Source organism: Mobula birostris, chromosome 18, assembly GCF_030028105.1.
Source record: "Mobula birostris isolate sMobBir1 chromosome 18, sMobBir1.hap1, whole genome shotgun sequence".
In the NCBI taxonomy this organism is placed as follows: domain Eukaryota; kingdom Metazoa; phylum Chordata; class Chondrichthyes; order Myliobatiformes; family Myliobatidae; genus Mobula; species Mobula birostris.
In genome coordinates this window covers 36,411,981-36,436,562 of record NC_092387.1, presented here as the reverse complement: position 1 = coordinate 36,436,562, position 24,582 = coordinate 36,411,981, and the positions used below count along the sequence as shown (strand labels likewise).

Genomic DNA, 24,582 nt, shown 5'->3' with positions numbered 1-24,582 from the left:
TTGTTGGTATCCCCGAAATAACTCCTCTAGTCCATTTTCTATTGTTGGGTACTGAGCATTGTACTTCTTTGCCGTCTATTTTACTTAATCTTATCACTTTGCTTTGCTAAGCACTATCCCGACAAATCACTAATAGCGATCCATTTCGTAAAATCTTTGCTCTTTTAATCTTGCCTATAATTTTGTTGAGCATCTTTGTCAAACAAATTGGGTTCCAATCACCAAAAGACACCCCATCTTCACTTAGTTTTATAATTGCTTTAATCTCATCTTCTTTCCATTGTTTTGCTGTCCTGTTTTGATCATCCGCTGGCTCCTCAGAAGTTGATATCTCGTACCTTTGCTTTCTTTTCTTCTTCTTTCCATTCTGTTCCTCTTTCCCACCGACCTCCATCTCTAGTTCACTTCCACTCTCGCCAAAAACTTCCTTCAATGGCTTGGCTCTTTCCTTGATGTTCTCTCTCTCCGCCATTTTCCAGTGAGCTCCACAATCAACTCTTGCTCGTGAACCTGTCGGCTCTTCTATGCACTTGTTTTCAAGCTCGAAATTTGGGTGTTCTCCCAGAGATTTGCTGCAAACCTGTGAACTATTGTGGGTTAATTATCTAGTAATTTACCCACAATTACCTTGTAATTACAGAAGGAACTTACTTTTGGAACATATGTTAATGATTTAGATATAATTGTAAGGGGCATGATATGGAAGTTTGCAGATACTATAAATGTTGGCCAAGTGGTTGATAGAAAGAAAGTTTTAGACTGCGGAAAGATACAGATCATCTGGTCACTTGAGCATAAAATTAGCAAATGTAAATTAATCCCGTGAAGAAAGAGGACATGGGTCTTGGAAAGTGCAATTAGGCAAAGGAGAATACAATAAATAGAAGGATATTGAATGGTGTGAAGGAACAGAGAGATCCAGGAGTGCATGTGTATAATTCTTAAAGTATTATGCCAACTTAATAAGGTAATTAAAAGGCATACAGCCATAAAATATACCAACAGTTTATTTCTAGAATTATGTACATTATTAATTGGTACTGCATACAGTTCTGATTACTACTTGGCAGCAAAGATATGATTGCACTGGAGAGATTTCAGGTGACAATTATGAAGATGTTGCCTGTGGTTGGAAGGTTTTTGCGGTTACGGAAGATTGGTTAAACTGGCTTTCTTTTTATTGGGACAGAAGAGGCTGAATGGAGACTTAAGTGGAGTCAATAAAATTATGAGGCATACACAGAATAAGTAGGAAGAAGTCAAAACTTGGAGACGTAGATTTAAAGTAATAGCTGGAAAGATTGGAGAGGCAATCAGCATGTACACTCAAAGATCTGGACCTTGTACAGAAAGGTGGTATTGAACTGGGTCACTTTTTCTGGACTGACATGGACACAATATGCTAAGTAGTCTCCTGTGTTGTAAATTTTCTATGATTCTATCACCTGGACTGAGGATCAGACTGAGATAATGTAAGGGGTGTTTTCCCACTGATTTTTTTTTCATTTTTAACCTGAATTTTATTCTGGTATTTTCTCCAGCCTGTGAAACATTTTCTGGTAGAACTGATATTGGGAGAGATTGGAACTCATAATCAGCAATGTTGAGATGATATTTCTACAAGCAAAGATCAAAACTACAATTACTAATGTAAGCACTTCGTTTTACTTTTTTTCATGACTACTGGATTTAATATGGTAGAATAAATGTGGAAGATCTGGGCACTTGCTTGTTAATTTGAAAAAAAAATCCTATAGGTTATTAATTTTGAGAGATGTTTTAAGTCTTATCATGAATTGTTAAGAAATTATTTATTTGCTATATTTTTGAATGTAATAGAAACATTCAGAATGTTTTTAAAGATTATGTTCTGAGCAGTTCAGAAGTCTTTCTGACTTTAATGTCACTTCTCATCTTGGTTGTCCTAGTTGATGCTTTTCTTTCTGCTGTACAAAAATCTGCTGGGGTTTCCTCCAAGGTTGGCCTGGAAAGGTTGCTATAGGTAAGTGAGCATGTTTTACCCAGATCAGGAATGGACGCTGTTGGGACCACTTCTTCCATCTTGTATGTAAAGGCAGAGTGGCCAATTGAATGTTCCCCAGATGTTAGCTTCTTGTGTTCCATTTCTAGCCTTTTCAGTATTTTAGATTTTTTCTAAAACATTAAGATCTTTTAGTGAGTGACAAATCACTTTGATGTTGATTGTCCGTAACTTCTGTAAAGAATGAAACAAAAATCACAGAGTTGAGAAACCTCTCGATTCTTTTTACACTATAGTAATACTCTTTCTCTCTCCCTCTTTCTTCTCGTTTTCTATCTTTCTTTCTCACTCTCTCTCTCTACCCACCCCCACTTGTACTCTCATCCTTGCCCTCTCCATCCCTCCCTCTGTGCTCTATCAGTAAATGAGGGGCAATTTTGCCTTCAAGCAACAGCGTAAAACGGTATATATTTCTCCCAATGTTCCATTTCATTGACCAGTGGGACGCAAAACTGTCCTTTTGTACATCACAGAGCTAACATGACTTACATCATATCTAAAGTTAAACCTTTGATACTGACACTGAAAATGCTTTCAAAAATCAGTTACAATGAAGTGCAGACATGCATTTGATTGATATTGTGTATTACAATAGGATGAACTTGGCTCTGTGCAATTCCTGATCCATGCTCAATACTCTGATATCTGCTTCAGAAGTGTGAACCAAGTATCCATCCTTCAGAAATGTTTCCCCATTTTCTTTTGCCTAGAATGCATTCCAATCAAGGTCCCATAAATTGTAATGTAATGATGAGTAAGTCAAGACCAGGACACAATGGCAAAACCCATTGGTCTTCAGAAGACTTGTACTTAAGAGTATACATCCAACTGAGAAAAGACAAGGCTTCATTTCTATTTCACATCAAACAATTGTACTTCTGCCAATGCTGCACTTCCTCAGTGCTGCACTCGAGTTTCAGCCTGGATTTTGTGCTCTAGTCTCTTTGTGGGGCTTCTAACTCATAGGTGAGAATTGTGTCGCAGCTGACACTGAGAAAAGGCCGACCTTGCTATGGTTGGCAAGATGGCATTACCTGCAATGGCTCATCAGAAATGACCAACCACAGAGACAGGCTGCCTAAACTACAAGTGAAAAGCACCATGTGCCAGACATTGTTCTCTGCCTGTAGCAACCTTTACTTTCTTTTCTCCATCTCAGTCTTCAGACTGTTCCTGCCAGGTGAACGTGGTGTAGCGTTCCCTCAACGTTCTCTCCACCTGCACCATTTGCGATCTGTCTCGGACCTCGATAACACACGTGACCTGAAAGAACCAAGCAGGTTGTGACATTGACCATCTACAGTAACTTGCATTTATTTTGTACCTTTTAACAAGATGCTTTACACAACATAATCAGCCAAAGCAATTAATACTGGGAGAAAAGACCAAAGGCTTGTACACAGGTTTACAAATCTTAGAAAGAGGTGGAAAGAATTAGGGGAGGAATTATTTAGCTTAGAGTCTGGATAAAGTGGAAAGAAATTGGAGATGCTTGATACCACTCCAATCCCTATCAGTTTCTGAAAGGTGCTCAGTGTGGGCACACTTAGACAACCATTTAGGGTCACAGATTAGCAGGTTATTTGGTTACTTGGTTTTGGGATGCATCAAGTTTTATTCAGTCAAAGTTCCCACACCTATGCCCTGGTCAACCAAAGGGAATTGCACCCACCAATTATCTTATTCCCTCTGACTGCTGGAACACCAAAATACTTCATTGCTCTCTTGCCAGATAAATTATGGGTTGATAGGCAGGTGGTTTACACTCATAATGTGAAGGGGGAAGTTCATTTAAGAGACCCAAAGATGGATAATCGGTAGGTCCTTGGTTACGAAAGAGTCACCAGTCATCTAACAGCTCTGTATTGAGAATCCATTGTAATTTAAATGGGACACTATCAGAGGTAACAAAATTGGAGCAAATAAAGATACATGATACTGAGAAGCTCACAGTTTAATTAGATGGCAAGAGATGCTGCCTATATTCTTCAATTAGTTAATTGTGTCATCTCAAGTCCTCTGATCTCCTTCTCCAGTAGGGACTTTGTGGAGTGGGAGCCCTGTTGGATTTTCCCTTCCTATCCCAGATCTGCTAGAACCTAATATGACATTTGTAGCACTGTCTGAGATCTCCTAACTCAGCATCCGAGCTCCAGCATTAGCAATCATTGAGAGAGACTTGTCCATAAATTCACAAGCAATACTCATTTGTGTGTCTTGAAAATCACTGCGATCTATTGTACTGTGCAAAAGTCTTAGGCACATATATATCATTGGGGTGCCTTACACTTTAGCACAGTACTGAACTTGACAAGGTGGAGTGGGGAGTGAGATTGTAAATCTAGTGGGAGCAATGGATGTTGGGAATTGAGAGAGTGGAGTGCGGTGAGAGGGATGTGGGACAGATGGCTGAGAAGGGGTGCAGGGGTGGGGCAGATGATGTGGATGCAAACACACCCAGCCCTGAGATAACAGGCAAGCTCGTTTGACTCCAAACAATTGATTTATTGATCATTACAGAATATCTCTCTGATGCTTCCCTTTCCCTTTCCCCAACTGCGATTCCCCTCTCCCTGCCCCCTTCCTAGAGTCAGTCCACAATAGAGACCCATATCAGAATCGAGTTTATCATCACTCACATATGTCATGAAATTTGTTTTTTGTGGTTGCAGTACAGTGCAATACATAAAATGCAAATTTCTTAGGTACCCCAGCTATATATATGTGCCTAAGACTTTTGCACGGTACTGTATCACAGAGGAAGTACTGAGATGAACAGGAATAGTTAAATTTTAAATGATAATAGTCCCTTGTGCCTTTGAGATGAACAGATACGGAATGCTATGATGGAGAGAGCGAAATTGTTAAGCTTACCTTTAGCCACGGTTCAGGCAGTATCATGCCAAGAGCTAGTTTCCATAAGACCATAAGACATAGGAGCAGAATTAGGCCATTCAGCCCATTGAGTCTGCTCCACATTCCATCATGGCTGATCTCAGATCCCACTCAACCCCATACACCTGTCTTCTCACCATATCCTTTGATGCTCTGACTGATGCGCTTCTGCCTTAAACATACGCATGGACTTGGCCTCCATAGCAGTCAGTGACAGAGATCTATCACTCTCTGGCTAAAAAAAATTCTCCTTTCCTCTGTTCTAAAGTATTGCACCTCAATTCTGAGGCTGTGCCCTCTAGTTCTGGATACGCCCACCATAGGAAACGTCCTCTCCACATCCACCTTATCTAGTCCTTTCAACATTCGGTAGGTTTCAATGAGATCCCTTGCATTCTTCTAAATTCCAGTGAATACAGGCCAAAGCTGCCAAATGCTCCTCATATGTTAGCCCCTTCATTCCTGGAATCATCCCCATGAACCTCCTCTGGACTCCCTCCAATGACAACACATCCTTTCTGAGGTGTAAGGCCCAAAACTGTTGACAATACTCCAAGTGCAGCCTGACTTGTGTCTTATAAAGGCTCAGCATTACCTCCTTGCTTTTAAATTCTATTCCCCTTGAAATAAATGCCAACATTGCACCTGCCTTCTTTTCCACAGACTCAACCTGTAAATTAATCTTTTGGGAGTCTTGCAAGAGGGCTTCCAAGTCCCTCTGCACCCCTGATGTTTGAACCTTCTCCCCGTTTAGATGATAGTCCACACCATTGTTCCTTTTACCAAAATGTGTTATCACACATTTCCCAGCACTGTCTTCCATCTGCCACTTTTTGCCCATTCTTCCAATTTGTCTAAGTCCTCCTTCTGCAATCGCATTGCTCCCTTAGTACTATCTACCCCTCCACCTAACTTCGTATCATCCACAAACTTTTGCCACAAAGCATTCAATTCTATCATCTAAATCATTGACAAACAATGTGAAAAGCAGTGGTCTCAATACTGACCCCTGAGGAACACAACTAGTCACTGGCAGCCAACCAGAAAAGGCCCCTTTTATTCCCACTTGCTCCCGCCTGCCTGTCAGCCATTTCACTATGCATGCTAGTATCTTTCCTGTAACGCCAAAAGATTTTACCTTGTTCAGTGGCCTCATGTGTGGCATATGATAGACATATTTTTACACTATGGGGGCGCCAGAAAGTGCGTTGTGCCTAAGAGGAGCGTTGACAAGTATGATGTAAACACGAGGAATTCTGCAGATGCTGGAAATCCAAGCAACACACATCAAAGTTGCTGGTGAACGCAGCAGGCCAGACAGCATCTCTAGGAAGAGGTACAGTTGACGTTTTGGGCCGAGACCCTTCGTCAGGACTAACTGAAGGAAGAGCTAGTAAGAGATTTGAAAGCGGGAGCAGGAGAGGGAGATCCAAAATGATAGGAGAAGACAGGAGGGGGAGGGATGGAGCCAAGAGCTGGACAGGTGATTGGCAAAAGGGGATATGAGAGGATCATAGGACAGGAGGCCCAGGGAGAAGGAAAAGGGGGAGGGGAGGAAAAACCCAGAGGATGGGCAAGGGGTATAGTGAGAGGGACAGAGAGAGAGAAAGGATGTGTGTATATAAATAAATAACGGTTGGGGTATGAGAGGGAGGTGGGGCATTAGCAGAAGTTAGAGAAGTCAATGTTCATGCCATCAGGTTGGAGGCTACCCAGACGGAATATAAGGTGTTGTTCCTCCAACCTGAGTGTGGCTTCATCTTGATAGTAGAGGAGGCCGTGGATAGACATATCAGAATGGGAATGGGATGTGGAATTAAAATGTGTGGCCGTTGGGAGATCCTGCTTTCTCTGGCGGACAGAGCGTAGGTGTTCAGCAAAATGATCTCCCAGTCTGCGTCAGGTCTCCCCAATATATAGAAGGCCATATCAGGAGCACCGGACACAGTATATCACCCCAGCCGACTCACAGGTGAAGTGTCACCTCACCTGGAAGGACTGCCTGGGGCCCTGAATGGTGGTAAGGGAGGAAGTGTAAGGGCATGTGTAGCACTTGTTCCGCTTACAAGGATAAGTGCCAGGAGGGAGATCAGTGGGGAGGGATGGGGGGGGGGATGAATGGACAAGGGAGTTGCGTAGGGAGCGATTCTTGCGGAAAGCAGAGAGACGGGGGGAGGGAAAGATGTGCTTAGTGGTGGGATCCCGTTGGAGGTGGCGGAAATTACGGAGAATAATATGTTGGACCCGGAGGCTGGTGGGATGGTAGGTGAAAACCAGAGGAACCCTATTCCTAGTGGGGTGACGGGAGGATGGAGTGAGAGCAGATGTGCGTGAAATGGGGGAGATGCGTTTGAGAGCAGAGTTGATGGTGGAGGAAGGGAAGCCCCTTTCTTTAAAAAAGGAGGACATCTCCCTCATCCGGGAATGAAAAGCCTCATCCTAAGAGCAGATGCAGCGGAGACGGAGGAATTGTGAGAAGGGGATGACATTTTTGCAAGAGACAGGGTGAGAAGAGGAATAGTCCAGATAGCTGTGAGAGTCAGTAGGCTTATAGTAGACATCAGTAGATAAGCTGTCTCCAGAGATTGAGACAGAAGGATCTAGAAAGGGGAGGGAGGTGTCAGAAATGGACCAGGTAAACTTGAGGACAGGGTGAAAGTTGGAGGCAAAGTTAATGAACTCAACGAGCTCAGCATGCGTGCAGGAAGCAGTGCCAATGCAGTCATCAATGTAGCAAGGGAAAAGTGGGGGACAAATACCAGAATAGGTTTGGAACATAGATCGTTCCACAAAGCCAACAAAAAGACAGGCATAGCTAGGACCCATACGGGTGCCCATAGCTACACCTTTAGTTTGGAGGAAGTGGGAGGAGCCAAAGGAGAAATTATTAAGAGTAAGGACTAATTCTGCTAGACGGAGCAGAGTGGTGGTAGAGGGGAACTGATTAGGTCTGGAATCCAAAAAGAAGCGGAGAGCTTTGAGACCTTCTTGATGGGGGATGGAAGTATGTTTGTATATAGGGACTGGACTAGTAGAGGGGAACTGATTAGGTCAACCCATCCTCTGGGTTTTTTCCCCCCCTCCCCCTTTTCCTTCTCCCTGGGCCTCCTGTTCCATGATCCTCTCATATCCCTTTTGCCAATCACCTGTCCAGCTCTTGGCTCCATCCCTCCCCCTCCTGTCTTCTCCTATCATTTTGGATCTCCCTCTCTCCCTCCCACTTTCAAATCTCTTACTAGCTCTTCCTTAAGTTAGTCCTGACGAAGGGTCTCGGCCTGAAACGTCGACTGTACCTCTTCCTAGAGATGCTGCCTGGCCTGCTGCGTTCACCAGCAACCTTGATGTATGTTGCTTGACAAGTATGATGGTGCTTTAGTGGGGGTCGTTCGTAACAATGAAAGTGCTGTAAGGGGGCGTTGGGCTAAAAAAGGTGGGAAACACTAATGTAAAGTAATAGTGCTCACAGTCCAACAGTAACAGATGTTACACATGGGAACTGTTACAGGGCACAATCTTAACCATTACCGATCCTATACATGTTGCAGATGTTATGTGTGGAACAGCAACCAGCCCCAGCAGTAATAGATGTCACCTGACGGTTTCAGCAAGGGGGTTACAGTGACCAGTTGCATCGTCAAGGTTCTCAAACTCCCAGGTAATGATAACATAAGTTGAACGTGTTGTGGCAGTCTCCTGATTAACAGCACTAAGTTCATGGGGCCTCAAAAGAAATTACAGAAAGTGAGGTAATTTTATTTTCCTTCATAAAATGGCGAGTAACTGCATGCAGACTAATGGCAATGAAGCAGTGGATATTTCTGGTACCAGATGGAAATAGTTATCTGTAAATAATTATTATGGGAGAGCATGCCAATGTTATGTGTTTTATGAGTGATCAAGACGCAGCCAAATCTTTATCAGCCTGATGGGAAGCTTAAGCAGACAACACTTCAATTTGCTGGTGTGTACTCTATGACTGACTTGTTAGTGTTACTGCGAATTTCTCAGAATGTAATTGACATGTGGCCAAGAGCACAGAAGATGGAGGTAAGCCATTAGCGGACATTGACTCCTTAGAGAGAATAGCCTAACCTGCCAAGGAGGGCTCCTAATTACTTCATTTATTTGGGCCGGCAGCATCCGTGGAAAAGATCGGTCGACGTTTCCACGGATGCTGCCCGGCCTGCTGAGTTCCTCCAGCGTGTTGTGAGTGTTGCTTTGACCCCAGCATCTGCAGATTATTTTGTGTTTACTTCATGTATTTATTATTTCAACAAGCTTAAGGCATGTCCTACTGGTAGAAGGCAAAGAGTGGTTGGCTGCTAGTGGCTATTGGTGTTCCAGAGAGGCCGGTGTCGGGTCCACTACTTTTCATATTATATGTTAATGATCTGGACGATGGAATTGGTGAGCTTGTGGCCACATTTTTGGATGTTACAAAAGTAGATGGAGTGGCAGGTAGTGCTGAGGAAGAAGAGTCTGCAGAAAGACTGGAACAGATTTGGGCAATGGACAAAGTAGTGACAGATGGAATACAGTGTATGGAATGAATGGTCATGTACTTTGGTAGAAGGAATAAAGGTATAGACTACTTTCTAAACTGGGAGCAAATTCAGAAATCAGAGGTGCAAAGGGACTTGGGAGTCCTAATGTATGATTCCCTAAAGGTTAACTTTCTGTTTGAGTCAATAGTAAGCAAAGGCAAATGAATTGTTAGCAACACACATCAAAGTTGCTGGTGAACGCAGCAGGCCAGGCAGTATCTGTAGGAAGAGGTGCAGTCGACGTTTCAGGCCGAGACCCTTCGTCAGGACTAACTGAAGGAAGAGTGAGTAAGGGATTTGAAAGTTGGAGGGGGAGGGGGAGATCCAAAATGATAGGAGAAGACAGGAGGGGGAGGGATGGAGCCAAGAGCTGGACAGGTGATTGGCAAAAGGGGATACAAGAGGATCATGGGACAGGAGGTTCGGGAAGAAAGACAAGGGGGGGGGGACCCAGAGGATGGGTAAGAGGTATATTCAGAGGGACAGAGGGAGAAAAAGGAGAGTGAGAGAAAGAATGCGTGCATAAAAATAAGTAACAGATGGGGTACGAGGGGGAGGTGGGGCCTTAGCGGAAGTTAGAGAAGTCGATGTTCATGCCATCAGGTTGGAGGCTACCCAGACGGAATATAAGGTGTTGTTCCTCCAACCTGAGTGTGGCTTCATCTTTACAGTAGAGGAGGCCGTGGATAGACATATCAGAATGGGAATGGGATGTGGAATTAAAATGTGTGGCCACTGGGAGATCCTGCTTTCTCTGGCGGACAGAGTGTAGGTGTTCAGCGAAACGATCTCCCAGTCTGTGTCGGGTCTCGCCAATATATAGAAGGCCGCATCGGGAGCACCGGACGCAGTATATCACCCCAGTCGACTCACAGGTGAAGTGTTGCCTCACCTGGAAGGACTGTTTGGGGCCCTGAATGGTGGTAAGGGAGGAAGTGTAAGGTTATACTGCGTCCGGTGCTCCCGATGTGACCTCCCCCTCGTACCCCATCTGTTACTTATTTTTATGCACACATTCTTTCTCTCACTCTCCTTTTTCTCCCTCTGTCCCTCTGAATATACCTCCTGCCCATCCTCTGGGTCCCCCCCCCCGTCTTTCTTCCCAGACCTCCTGTCCCATGATCCTCTCATATCCCTTTTGCCAATCACCTGTCCAGCTCTTGGCTCTACCCCTCCCCCTCCTGTCTTCTCCTATCATTTTGGATCTCCTCCTCCCCCTCCAACTTTCAAATCCCTTACTCACTCTTCCTTCAGTTAGTGCTGACGAAGGGTCTCGGCCTGAAACATCGACTGCACCTCTTCCTACAGATGCTGCCTGGCCTGCTGCGTTCACCAGCAACTTTGATGTGTGTTGCTTGAATTTCCAGCATCTGCAGAATTCCTGTTGTTTGTATTGTTAGCATTCATTTTGTGAGGAATAGAATATAAAAGCAAGGATGTAATACTGAGGCTTTATAACACATTGGTCAGGCCACATTTGGAGTACTGTAAGCAGATTTGAGCCCCATATCTAAGGATGGATGTGCTGGCACTGGAGTGGATCCAGAGGAGGTTAACAAGAATGATCCTGGGGATGAAAGGATTGATAGATGAGGAGTGCTTGATGGCTCTGGGCCTTTTCTCACTGGAGTTTAGGAGAATGGGGGACAGGGGAGGGATCTCATTGAAACCTATTGAACGTTGATAGGCCTGGAGCGTGGACATGAAGAGGATATTTTCAATATTGGGACAGTCCAAGACCAGAGGACACAGCCTGAAAATAGAAGGTGTTGCTTTAGAACAGAGATGAGGAGGAATTTCTTTAGCCATAGGGTGGTGAATCTGTGGAATTTGTGGAGGCCAAGTAATTCGGTATATTTAAAATGGAAGTTGATAGGTTCTTGATTAGTAAGGGTGTCAAAGGTTACGGGGAGAAGGCAGAAGAATGGGGTTGAGAGGGATAATAAATCAGCCATGACGGAATGGCTGAACAGACTCATTGGGCCAAATGGTTTAATTCTGCATCTTTGTCTTATGGTCTTGTGTCTAAAGAATACCAAAGAAGCTAAATTATCCATCCTCTCTGTTGTGTGGTCTCCCTGACCATATAAGATGGTAATCTAATTGAATGACACTTTTGTTGGAAAAAATATGACGGAACATGGAGCTGTGCCATCTCTGTAGCATTTATGGAGCCGGGGGAAGAAGCAACATTTGGAAATGGATCCTACAGCCCACTGAGTCTATTCTGTCAACTACTCACTTATATTGAGCCTACATTAATGTTTTATCGTCCCCCTACATTCCCATCAACTCCTACACACTAGGGGCAATTAACCTTCCAACCCTCACAACTTTAGGTTGTAGGAGAAAACCTGGAGCTTCCAGAAGAAACTCATGTGATCACAGGAAGAACAGGCAGCACCAGAGATTAGGATTGAACCTGGGTCTCTTGGCGCTGAGAGGCAGCAGCTCTACTAGCAGTGCTACTGTGGCTGCTTGATGGTAGCTTTTCTTTTAAAACTTGTATCATGCCCAGCTAACATGTAGGCCCAGGTGTCATAGAACATAGAAAGTAAAGCAGTACAGCACAGTACGGGCCCTTCAGCTTAAAATGTTGTGCCAAACTTTTAATCTACGACAAGATTAATCCAATCCTTCCTTCCATTTTTCTTTCATCAATCAAAGTTCAAAGTTCCTAAGGCAGCACCTTCCGGACCCACAACCACTACTATCCAGAAGGATGAGAACAGCTGATACCTGGGAATACCACCACTTGGAAATCCCCCTCCAAGTCACTCACCATCCTGACTTGGAAACATATTGCTCTTCCTTCATTGTCACTGGGTCAGGATCATGGAACTCCCTCCCTAACAGCTCTGTGGGTGTACCTACACCTCAGGGACTGCAGCGGTTCAAGAAGGCAGCTCGTCACCACCTTCTCAAGGGCAACTAGGGATGGGCAATAAATGTTGGCTTAGCTGGCAATGCCCACTTCCCATAAATGAATCAATTTTAAAAATGTGCCTTATCTAAGAGACCCTTAAATGCCCCTAATATATCAATGTTTCCTCAACGTTTCAGGGACAGCTTCTTCCCCTCCGCCATCAGATTTTTAAATAGTCAATGAACACATGAACACGGCCTCACTATTTTTTTTTGCTTGCTTTTTGCACTACTTACTTAATTTAATTTTTATATATATTTCTGATTGCAATTTATAGTTTTCTTAAATGATTATGTATTGCAATGTACTGCTGCCGCAAAACAGCAAATTTCATGACATAGGCTAGTGATATTAGATCTGATTCTGATTCTAACTGAACGCCCGAATTGATAGCTTTTATAGCAATAATGTCTAAAACATGTTGACAGAAGTTTGAAATGGTCTTTAAGTCATATAAAACAGGAAGAGGACATTCAGCTCTTCAAGCTTTTCTACCATTTAATTAGAATCTAATTATTAAATCATGGCTGATCTAAAACACTTAGCACCTCATACTGCAATGGAATGTTCTGTATGAAGTGAATGGCTATCCATTTCTTCTGGTGACCACGCAAAATAATTGCTTCCAGTTCACGCTGAAAGTACTTGGTTGAGTTTTTACCCTGACACAAACATTCTTGCGTTTGAGCTTGTTCAGTCCCTGTGGTGAACATATAATTTTTTTTATGTTTCCTAGTTTCTAGTCAGGGACAACATTCATTCCTTTCAATCAGTGCTGAATTTAAAAGCAGGTGTACATTGGATTTTCCCAGCTGATAACCATTAATGAAAAGTATGTGACTTCAACACACTGAACACAGAAAAGTACAGGAAAAGGCCCTTCGGCCCACAATGTCTGTGCGGAACACAATGCCAAATGAAGCTAAATGCCTTTGATCTGGATATGATCCATATCCCTCCATCCCCTACTGATGTGACTGTTCATTGTTTTTATTACCTTAATGTTGAAAATAGCTGAGGTGACAAAAAAGCGCTCCTGAATAACATCCAGCACCCTAAGGCAAAAAGAAAGATTGAGAGAATGTAAGGGGAAAGAATAAATGGAGGGCAGGTAATGAATCAGGTAATCATGTTAATTACCAGCATTGACATGCATGAACAACTGGCCACTGTTTCAGCTCACCTCTGCTGATCTGGTCGCCTTGTTGAGCAGTACATGAAGATGCAAGTAAACCAGTGGCAATATGCTCACATCTTGCAAAAAGTGTTATAGAAAAACGGATTCGCGTTAAGACAAGGATCACTTAGATTTCCAAATATAAAACTCCTGTCCAAATATAAAACTCCTGAATGAAGGTTGCCATGGAAATTGTTTTTTTTTTTGATTACCTTGTAATTTTAGCTACATTGTTTGAGGAGATTGTTAGTGTGAATTTGATCGTTGTCCACCTTGGACAACATCAAATCTGGTACAAATCAATTAATTCACCATTAGCAGCTTGATATCATGTCCAAATGTGACTTTAGACATGAGGCAAATCTATGATGCGGATTCTATGACTTCCATGTCCACCCTTTCAATAGGCCAATATCAGAAATGCATGAGTTCATGACATGATCCCCAATGGCTCAAACAACTCTACATCAACCTTTCACCATCAGAGGTCATCTCACAAACTGAAAAGCGGGGAAACTTGGACCAGGTGACTGGAATTCTTCCCTATGATGGCACTTGGAAAATAACCTTTCTTCAAAATACATTACCAAACCGATATACGCGTACTCACACTAGCTCCTACTGTATACCATACCCCCTCATTTTCAAACACAGATCTACATACAGCACAGATGCACACCAACATTAAGACCTTGAATGCTTAGAAAATTTATTTTCTTTCACGTTGTGAGGATCTGGAATTTTCTACCTGAGTGGATAGTGAACACTCAGCGCATTCCACAGGAAATTTGATGAGTAACTGAGGAAAAATAATTTCAGGGTGACAGAAAATCCGGGGGATTAAGGCTGGTCATTTGCTGCCTAAGGAGCCAGCATGGATTTGATGGGCCAAATAGCTATAAAATTTTATGACTTCTAGGATCTTAATATAATTGTTACAATCCAGGAATAATAACATTCTAAGTACGTTTATGAACTAATTCCACACACTCTACACTCACCTTACTTCTGCACGGGCGAGTACCTCGAGTAGTTTTGCAAGATCTCCAGTGCAGTCACACACTTGAATGGAGAACTTGCACAGCTTGTTGTCTAGAACCAAGGCCCTGTCCAGACACTGACGCATCAGTGGAACATCCAAATTCCCACTGCAAAGTGGAATGACCACTCTGGAAGAGAAAATCATTGAAAGGAACCCATACAAAGCCTCTCAAAGTTTAAAGTAAATTTATTCTCATAGTATATGTCACCAGATACTACCTAGGACACACTTTCTTGCGGGCATTCATAGTAGATATAAAGAAATAATCAAATCAATGAAAAACTACACACAAATAAAGACAGGCAAACAATGAATTTGCAAAAGAGATCAAATTATACATATACAAAAAGAAGAACAAAATAACAAATAAATAAATAACATGAGTTGTAAAGTCATTGGAAGTAAGTCCATAGATTGTGGAATCTATTCTGTACTGGGGTGAGTGAAGTTAACCCCTCTGGTTCTGGAGCCTGATGGTTGACAGGTAATAACTGTTCCTGAACCTGGCGGTGTGGGACATAAGGCTCCTGTACCTCCTTCCTGAGGTCAGCGGTGAGAAGAGCGCGGAGCCTGGATGGTGGAGGTCTGTGATGATGGATGCCACTTTCCTATAACAGAACTCTTTGTAGATGTGCTCAACGGTGGGAAGAGCTTTACCCATGATGGACTGGGCTGTATTCCCCTACTCTTTGTAGGTTTTTCTATTCAAGGGCGTTCAAGGTCATGGTGCAACTGCAAGGAAAACCAATTTCCCCCGGGATCAATAAAGTATGACTATGACTATACTATGGTGTTTCCATACCAGGCTGTGATGCAACTAGTTGGTATACTCTCCACGTTCATATTTAAACCATGTGGCACGGTAGCATAGCAGTTAGCACCAATGCTTTACAGCACCAGTGATCACTTACTGGAGTTCAATTCCCACTGCTGTCTGTAAGGAGTTTGTATGTTCTCCACCTACATTCCAACGAGAGATGAGTTAGGGTTAGCAAGTTGTGGGCATGCTCTGCAGGAGCCAGAACCTTGGAGACGTTGCAGGCTGCCCCCACATTCCTCACTGATTTGATTTGATGCAAACAATGCATTTCACTGTACATGTGACAAATAAATCTGATCTTAACCTTAAGCTAGAAAGGTTTCCTCATTCATCAGATGTTACAATGCTGCCAGAGACCAAGAGCTGGACAAAAATCTGATATAGTGGAATTGACCAACCAATATTGCTTGGCACAGTGGAGCTACCCGTGGCTGCTGATTGGGAAACAAAATGGGGTAACTAACATGAGTAATACTGGAAGAGAATAAACAATCTATGAAAAGTATCTATTTCCCCAACTGTATCCTTACTTACCCATGGAGAAGATGGAACAATGTCTTACTGAGGATAGTGGGACACAGTAAGAAGACACTCCAGTCACCTATTGCCATGGTACTGAAGAAAGGGGAATCAGCTTATGAGAAACATGCTGCCTTAATATTGAAGAATGGTCCTCGGATGGTCCTCTTTTGAACAATATTGTGCTTGGTGGTGAAGCCAGGGCAGAATGCTAATAGTCATAGTGTAGCTCCTCATAGAGGGGGTAAGGTAAACCCCTCTTGGTCATTGATGAAAACAGACTAATTTTGTATTAGTCACGACACTGCACCTACTGATGAAGACAGATCAGCCTTCATGATTTATGAAAATTCAATGTTTTGCTTTAGTTAAAGCAATGAGTCTGCCACGAAAATATCTGAATGTTTTCATGATGGACCGTTTTTTATAGAAAAGTCAAGTGTCCAAAGATCATAACTCTAAATCTGACATTACCAGTGACAGCCTCATGGAAAAAGTATTTTCCCATCAGATAAATTGCTGGCAAAGGATTATGAAGTGACGGAAATACACTGCACAATGGAAATCCAAACAAGAGCCTTGGTAACCACAAGAGCCAAACAAAGTGCTTGTTGAATTTCTGCCAGTGTAGTGTACCATCATGTTAGAAATTAACTTACATGAGTCTGTGCTGGAGACTGTTGTGTGGCTTGGTTACGAGCAAAAATTTTCCCCATCCTGACCTTAATACCTAGACTCCCGTGTTTAGAAGGAAGTCATATCTCCACTTACAGAAAGTAAGTTTCAAAATCCTCTCTCTTCTTTAAACCCAGCTGTTTCCACCATATTGCTGCTTTGTTACACTAAACCTCCCATAACCTCGTGTCAGCCAGTGGGAAGGGATGAATATTCTTAGGAAAAGTAACAGGCAAAAGAACGATCTGAACGGAAGGAGACCTGGTGATGGAGTAAGGCTCTGGGATTTGAATATCGATTCTCAGAATATTAAGGCAAGATATCAGGAAATCTCATGAAATTCTAGCCTTCACCTCAAGGTATAGAATATAGGAGTCAAGATATAATGATGAATCTGCAAAGAGATTACACAGAATTTACCTAGATAAAGTAGGCCTTTCAGCCCAACAGTTAAATTCATCAGAACTTCCTCCTGGACTTGTTCACCCAGTGCAATTAATGTATCTTATTCCTTTTTCTATTCCATAAGACCATAAGACATAGGAACAGAATTATGCCATCTGACCTATTGAGTCTGTTCGGCCATTCAATCATAACTGATCCTTTTTTTTTCTCCTCCTCAACCCCAGTTCCCAGCTTTCTCCCCATAACCTTTGATGTCATGTCCAAACAAGAACCTATCAATCTCTGCCTTAAATACCCCCAAGGACCTGACCTCCACAGTTGCATGTGGCAACAAATTCCACAAATTCACCACACTTTGGCTATTCCCTTGTGTAACCTTTGAATGTTATTTATCTCAAGTCCTGCATGTTTCACTTATTAATCTGACTCAGGGACAAAAATATCTCTGGAAATTGTTGTTGAGTAGGGGCTGAATTGTTCAATTATTTTAAATTCTTGCTTAAGTTCCAAAGCTTTTCTTAATTTATTTATATTGTTGGGAATTTTCAGCATTAACTTTCACCCTCTGAAGCTTAATCAAATGAAAATCAGTAATAATAGTTATACACATGAACTCAAAAGTCATACTAGCATTTACCAGTTCACCAAAAAATGCACAACATATGTCAGTGATAATAAACCTGATTCTGATCGTCGTACCACTGACCACCTGATTCTGATCGTCGTACCACTGACCAACGATAAATAAATCAGCTTAGTTACTTGGCTCTAAGTACATTTTAATAGCCACATGCAAGATTCTTAAAATAAAATTAATAAAATCAAAAATTCTGTATGGTTTGCAACATTGCAGACGTGGAGTTTCATGAATGAACAAAAAATAAATTATTGCAGTTTGGACTGTTTTTTTTAAAGTTTGGCTCTAGTTTTGAGCTCCTCCACAGCTGAAGTTCTCAGAGCTATGCAGACAGCATAATGAAACAGTTAAACAAAGAAAAGCTGAAGAGAAAACAGAGTTAACATTCACAGATTGATGGAAGTTCATAAATCTGAAACATTAACTCTGTTTTACTCTCCAGCTGCCCAACCAATCTGCCAAGTATTTCCAGCACTTTTTATGTTTCTTTCTGGGAGTTCCTGGATGCAACTTTGGAAGGTTTTACAAAAGTAGGCTTGGCAAGTATTGGAGTGCATTTGTAGATGATGTATAATGGTCTAGAAACTTGTTGAAAATTAGCTAAATTTTCCCGTAGATTTCTGGGTGTCTGCTTTCCTATTCAGAGATCTGTCTCCAAATTTTTGGACTGACTTCCATTGTCCCTAGCAATTTTTTACTGGCTTTAAACTCACAGAAATTATGTCAAAACATTTTGGCTCATTTCTGTCATAAATAGGTGACCCTTTATTTTTAAATAGTAATCCCCAATTCCAGATTTTCCAGTAAGAAGAACATCCTCATCCCATTACATTGTCAGGATTTCTCGAGACTTACATCTTTATTCCAAGAGAGGACATTTGTAGAATGCCTACGAGAACGCTTTTGAGAGCTGCTTGTGATGGAGCCCACTAGAGGAATGACAATTCTGGTTTGGGTGTTGTGTAATGATCCAGATTTGATTAGGAAGCTTAAGGTAAAGGAACCCTTAGGAGACAGTGATCATAATATTATAGAGTTCACCCTGCGCTTGAGAAGGAAAATCTAAAATCAGATGTATTGGTATTACAGTGGAGCAAAGGGAATTACAGAGCCATGAGAGAGGAGCTGGCCAAAGTTGATTGGAAGGGGACACTAGCAGGGATGATGGCAGAACAACAATGGCTGGTGTTTCTGCAGGGAAATTCAGAGGGCGCTGGAAAGATACATCCCAAAGATGAAGAAGTATTCTGAAGGAAGAAAGCAAACATGGCTGACAAGCAAAGTCAAAGACAGCATAAAGGAAAAGAGGGGGCATATAATACAGCAAAAAATAATGGGGAGGTAGAGAATTGGGAATTTAAAGCAAAAACAACAGAAGGCAACTGAAAAAGCTATAAAGAGAAAAAAGATTAAATATGAAGGTAAGCTAGCCAATAATTTAAAAGAGGAAACAATAAATTACTCTCCTCGGGCTTTCAGCTGGCTACAGGTATTGATTATAACCGATATTTCGATGCCAACTCTGCCATCTTCATCAGGGATGATATTCTAGTCCGGTGGTATTTATACTCCTGTAGCCTGATTGGTTCGTCCTCAAGCAACCAGTTTTCCGCTTTCCTACCTTGTTTACAATTGAATTCCAGTTCTTACTTAGTGTGAGACCTTCACCTTTGTTAAAATTCCTGGACATTCTAATACAATGGAAACCGGACGGTAGCCTTGGACATGGCATCTATCGGAAACACACTCACGTAGACTTATAGCTCAACAATAACAGTCACCATCATGCCTCCCAACGTAGAGTAGTTCTTACTACTTTGATTAACTGTACGAAAACTAGTTTAGACCCGGAGAATCTCCCAGAGGAAATGAGACGTTCCTACAGAATGGCTACAAGATGGAGGAAATTGTACGGAGCCTATCAGCGGTGTCACAGAGCTCTACAAAGAGGAGGTGTTTCTCACAGGTCAGTGGCAATTACTTAAAAAGAGAGCTTCAAGGGTGTTTGTCCATTGTACGGGGCCTATCAGCGGTATCAACAGAGCTCTACAAATTAAAAGTACACGCAAACACGAGGAATTCTGCAGATGCTGGAAATTCAAGCAACACACATCAAAGTTGCTGGTGAATGCAGCAGGCCAGGCAGCATCTCTAGGAAGAGGTACAGTCGACGTTCCTGACGAAGGGTCTCGGCCTGAAACATCGACTGTACTTCTTCCTAGAGATGCTGCCTGGCCTGCTGCGTTCACCAGCAACTTTCACCAGCAAACTAAAAGTACAGAAGGGATAACTGGAGCGGCCATTGTCGGGAGTAGACCAGTAGTGAGAGTAGAAGTGACTGGCTTTGGCTCAAAGGAGGCTTCGGCTTGGAAGAGGTGTCGGCTCTGAATAAAGCGTCTGTTGAGGTTTCCTGTTTATCTTTTTTCTCCCCTCCCACTGTGCCATTTAAATGGCTGTGGTGTGCTTTTCGTGCCGAATGCAATAAGTTCTAGGATCATTGGGATCTCTTCTGGGGGAGGCATGACCTGTTCAAAAGTGACGGGTTGCACCTGAACCCGAGTGGGACCAATATTCTCGTGGGCAGGTTTGTTAGAGCTGTTGGGGAGGGTTTAAGCTAATTTGGCAGGGGGGTGGGAACCGGAGTGAAGGAACTCAGGATAGGACAGATGGTAAAAAAGTAAAGATAGCATGCAATCAGATTGTCAGGAAGGGCAGGCAAGTGATGGGACTTGGTTGCAACCAACAGGCTAAGTATCAAAACATTAGGGATGCAGAATCAGGAAGGATAGCAAATATGGTACTCAAGATGTTGAACCTAAATGCACGTAGTATAAGGGATAAGGTGGGTGATCTTGTGGCACTATTACAGTTTGCCAGGTATGATGTTGTGGTCATCCATGAATCAAGGCTGAAGGATGGCTGCAGTTGGGAGCTGAACGTTCAAGGTTACACGTTATATCGGAGGGATAGGAAGGTAGGCAGAGGTGGTGTGGCTCTACTGGTAAAGAATGGCATCAAATCAGTAGAAAGATGTAACATAGGATTGGAAGATGTTGAATCCTTGTGGGTTGAGTTAAGAAACTGCAAGGGTAAAAGGATGTTGTTGGCAGTTACATACAGACCTCCCAACAGTGGCTGGGAGATGGATAACAGGTTACAATAGAAAATAGAAAAGGCATGTTAAAAGGGCAACATTATGGTAGTCATGGGAGATTTTAACATGCAGGTTGATTGGGAAAATCAGGTTGGTAATGGATCTCAGGAGAGTGAGTTTGTTGAATGCCTACGAGATGGTTTTTTAGAGCAGTTTGTCATTGACCCTACTAGGGAATCAGCTATACTGGATTGGGTGGTATGTAATGAACCAGAGGCGATTAGGGAGCTTAAGGTAAAAGAACCCTTAGGAACCAGTGATCAAAATATGATTATTCAACTTGAAATTTGATATGGAAAAAGTAAAGTTTGATGTAGCAGTATTTCAATAGAGTAAGGGAAATTACAGTGGTATGAGAAAGGAGTTGGCCAAAGTAAATCGGAAGGAGCTGCTGGCGGGGATGTCAGCAGAGCAGTAATCGTGTTCGTTTCTGGGAAAAATATGGACATATGCATTCCAAAAATGAAGAAATACTTAAGTGGTAAAATAGTACAACCATGGCTGACAAGGGTAGTCAAAGCTATTATAAAAGCAAAAGAGAGGGCATACAACAAAGCAAACATGAGTGGGAAGATAGAGGACAGGGAAGTTTCTAAAAACCTACAGACAGCAACTAAAAGAATCATTAGAAGGGAAAAGATGAAATATGAAAGCAAGCTAGCAAATAATATCAAAGTGGATAGTAAAAGGTTTTTTCAAGTATGTTAAAAATAAAAGAGAAACGAGAGTGGAAATAAGACCGCTAGAAAATGAAGCAGGAGAAATAATAATGGGGGACAAGGAGATGGCTGATGAACTAAATGAGTATTTTGCATCAGTCTTCGCTGTGGAAGACACTAACAGTGTGCCAGATGTTGTAGTGTGTGAAGGAAGAGAAGTGGGTGCAGTTACTATTACAAGAGAGAAGGTGCTCAAAAAGCTAAAAGACCTAAAGGTACATGAGTCACCCGGACCAGATGAACTGCACCCTAGGATTCTGAAAGAGATAGTGTTAGAGATTGTGGTGGCATTAGAAATGATCTTTCAAAAATCTTTGGACACTGGTGTGGTGCCACAGGACTGAAAAATTGCAAATGTTTCTCCATTCTTTAAGAAAGGAGGAAGGCAGCAGAAAGGAAATTATAGACCAGTTAGCCTGACCTCAGTGGATGGGAAGATGTTAGAGTCATTTGTTAGGGATGAGGTGATGGAATACTTGGTGACAATGGACAAGATAGTACAAAGTCAGCATGGTTTCCTTCAGGGAAAATCCTGCCTGACGAACCTGTCAGAATTCTTTGAAGAGATTACAAGTAGGCTAGATAAAGGGGATGCAGTGGATGTTGTTTATTTGGACTTTCAGAAGACCTTTGACAAGGTGCCACACATGAGGCTGCTTACCAAGTTAAGAGCCCATGGTATTACAGGAAAGTTACTAACATGGTTAGAGCATTGGCTGATTGGTAGGAGACAGCGAGTGGGAATAGGAGGATTTTTTTCTGGTTGGTTGCCAGTGACTAGTGATGTTCCACAGGGGTTGATGTTGGGGCCACTTCTTTTTATGCTGTGTATAAATGATTTAGATGATGGAATAGATGGCTTTGTTGCCAAGTTTGCAGATGATACGAAGATTGGTGGAGGGGTAAGTAGTGTTGAGGAAACAGATAGGATGCAGAAAGACTTAAGACTGATTAAGAGAATGGGCAAGGAAATAGCAAATGAAATACAATGTTGGAAAATGCATTGTCATGCACTTTGGTAGTACAAATAAATGTGAGGACTATTTTCTAAATGGGGAGAAAATCCAAAAATCTGAGATGTAAAGGGACTTGGGAGTCCTTTTGCAGAACACCCTAAAGGTTAACTTGCAGGTCGAGTTAGTGGTGAGGAAGATAAATGCTATATTAGTATTCATTTCAAGAGGTCAAAAAAATAACAGGAAGGATGTGATGCTGAGGCTTTATAAGGCACTGGTGAGGCCTCACCTTGAGTACTGTGAACAGTTTTGGGCCCCCATCTCAGAAAAGATGTGCTGGCAAACAACAGGAATTCTGCAGATGCTGGAAATTCAAGCAACACACATAAAAGTTGCTGGTGAACGCAGCAGGCCAGGCAGCATCTCTAGGAAGAGGTGTAGTCGACGTTTCAGGCCGAGACCCTTCGATGTGCTGGCATTGGAGATGGTCCAGAGGAATTTCACAATGATGATTCACGGAATGAAAGGGTTATCATACAAGGAACGTTTGATGGCTCTGGGTCTGTACTTGCTGGAATTCAGAAGGATGAGGGGGGATCTCATTGAAACCTTTGGAATTTTGAAAGGCCTAAACAGAGTAGATGTGGAAAGGATGTTTCCCATGGTGGGAGAGTCAAGTCGAGAGAGTACAGCCTCAGGATAGAGGGGCGCCCTCTCAAAACAGAGATGCGGAGAAGTTTCTTTAACCAAAAGGTGGTGAACTTGTGGAATTTGTTGCCACGTGCAGCTGTGGAAGTTGGGTCGTTGGGTGTACTTAAGGCAGAGATTGATAGGTTCTTCATTGGACATGGCATCAAAGGTCACGGGGAGAAGGGAACTGGGGTTGAGGAAGAGAAAAAAAAAAGGATCAGCGTGATTGAATGATGGAGCAGACTCGATGGGCCAGATGGCCTAATTCTGCTCCTATGTCTTATGGTCTAAATCAATCGGGCCATTACAAGGGCCAATGGAAACGCCAGGAAACCTAATAATGAGGAGGAAACAACAGGAATTCTGCAGATGCTGGAAATTCAAGCAACACACATCAAAGTTGCTGGTGAACGCAGCAGGCCAGGCAGCATCTCTAGGAAGAGGTACAGTTGACGTTTCAGGCCGAGACCCTTTGTCAGGACTAACTGAGGAGGAACCCACCGCTACTGCCTGTCTTCTGTATATTTCCACAGTTTCTGGAAGGATCACCAGGATCCTGAAGAAATACCATCCACAAACCCGTAAGGAAGCTCAAATCTCAGCTTTTGCGGGTCAAAGGTGATCTGGGACTCAGATCAGCTGCTGCTTACAGGAATCCCTGTGAATGCGAGGCAGTGTATATTGGCCAGACAGGACGCATGGTGGAAACCTGCATCAAGGAGCCTAGGAGATGTATCTGTTTGGATTTCCCAGAGAAATCGGCGGTAGCAGAACACTGCATTTGCAATGACCATAGGATGGACTTCAACGGCTGAAACCTACTGTGCCGTGCCAACGGCTTTTGGGACCGCCTGGTAAAGGAAGCCATTGAAATAAAATTAGAGGAAAAGAACTTTAACAAAGACAAAGGTCTCACTCTAAGTAAGAACTAGAATTCAATTGTAAACAAGGTGAACGAGCGGAAATTTGATTGGATGAGGACTAACCAATCGGGGGGATGGGATACCAGACTAGGCATGCCCAGGCATTATCTCCGATGAAGATGGCAGAGTTTGTTATTGAAGTGTTGGTCATAATTGATACCTGTACCCGGCTAGAAGCCTGAGAAGAATTTATTCGTCATATAAACTGAGAATGCACTACATCCTTTTTCAGGATACAGTAAGTTTTTTCAGATATATAAGGAGTGAAAAAGAGATTAGAGTGGATATTGGACCACTGGAAAATTATGCTGGAGAGGTGGTAATGGGGGACAAAGAAATGGTGGGAGAACTTAATAAGTATTTTGTGTCAGTTCTCAACGTGTAAGACACCAGCAGAATGGCAGAAATGCAAGAGTGTCAGGCGGCAGAAGTGAGTGTCATTGCTATTACTATGGGAAA

The 24,582-nt window shown here is 42.6% G+C and overlaps 1 protein-coding gene across 1 annotated transcript in view; it reads right to left on the bottom strand.

Moving 5' to 3' along the window:
• Window positions 1-3,165: 3,165 nt before the first annotated feature.
• LOC140212254 (L-threonine ammonia-lyase-like) overlaps window positions 3,166-24,582 on the bottom strand; it is a 45,517-nt gene continuing 24,100 nt past the window's right edge. Inside the window, exons 9-11 of the mRNA XM_072282973.1 lie at window positions 14,585-14,752; window positions 13,404-13,461; window positions 3,166-3,304 (exon numbers count right to left, since the gene is read on the bottom strand). Coding sequence (XP_072139074.1) covers window positions 3,197-3,304; window positions 13,404-13,461; window positions 14,585-14,752 — 334 coding nt within the window. The 3' untranslated portion in view covers window positions 3,166-3,196. The remainder of the gene's footprint in view (window positions 3,305-13,403; window positions 13,462-14,584; window positions 14,753-24,582) is intronic.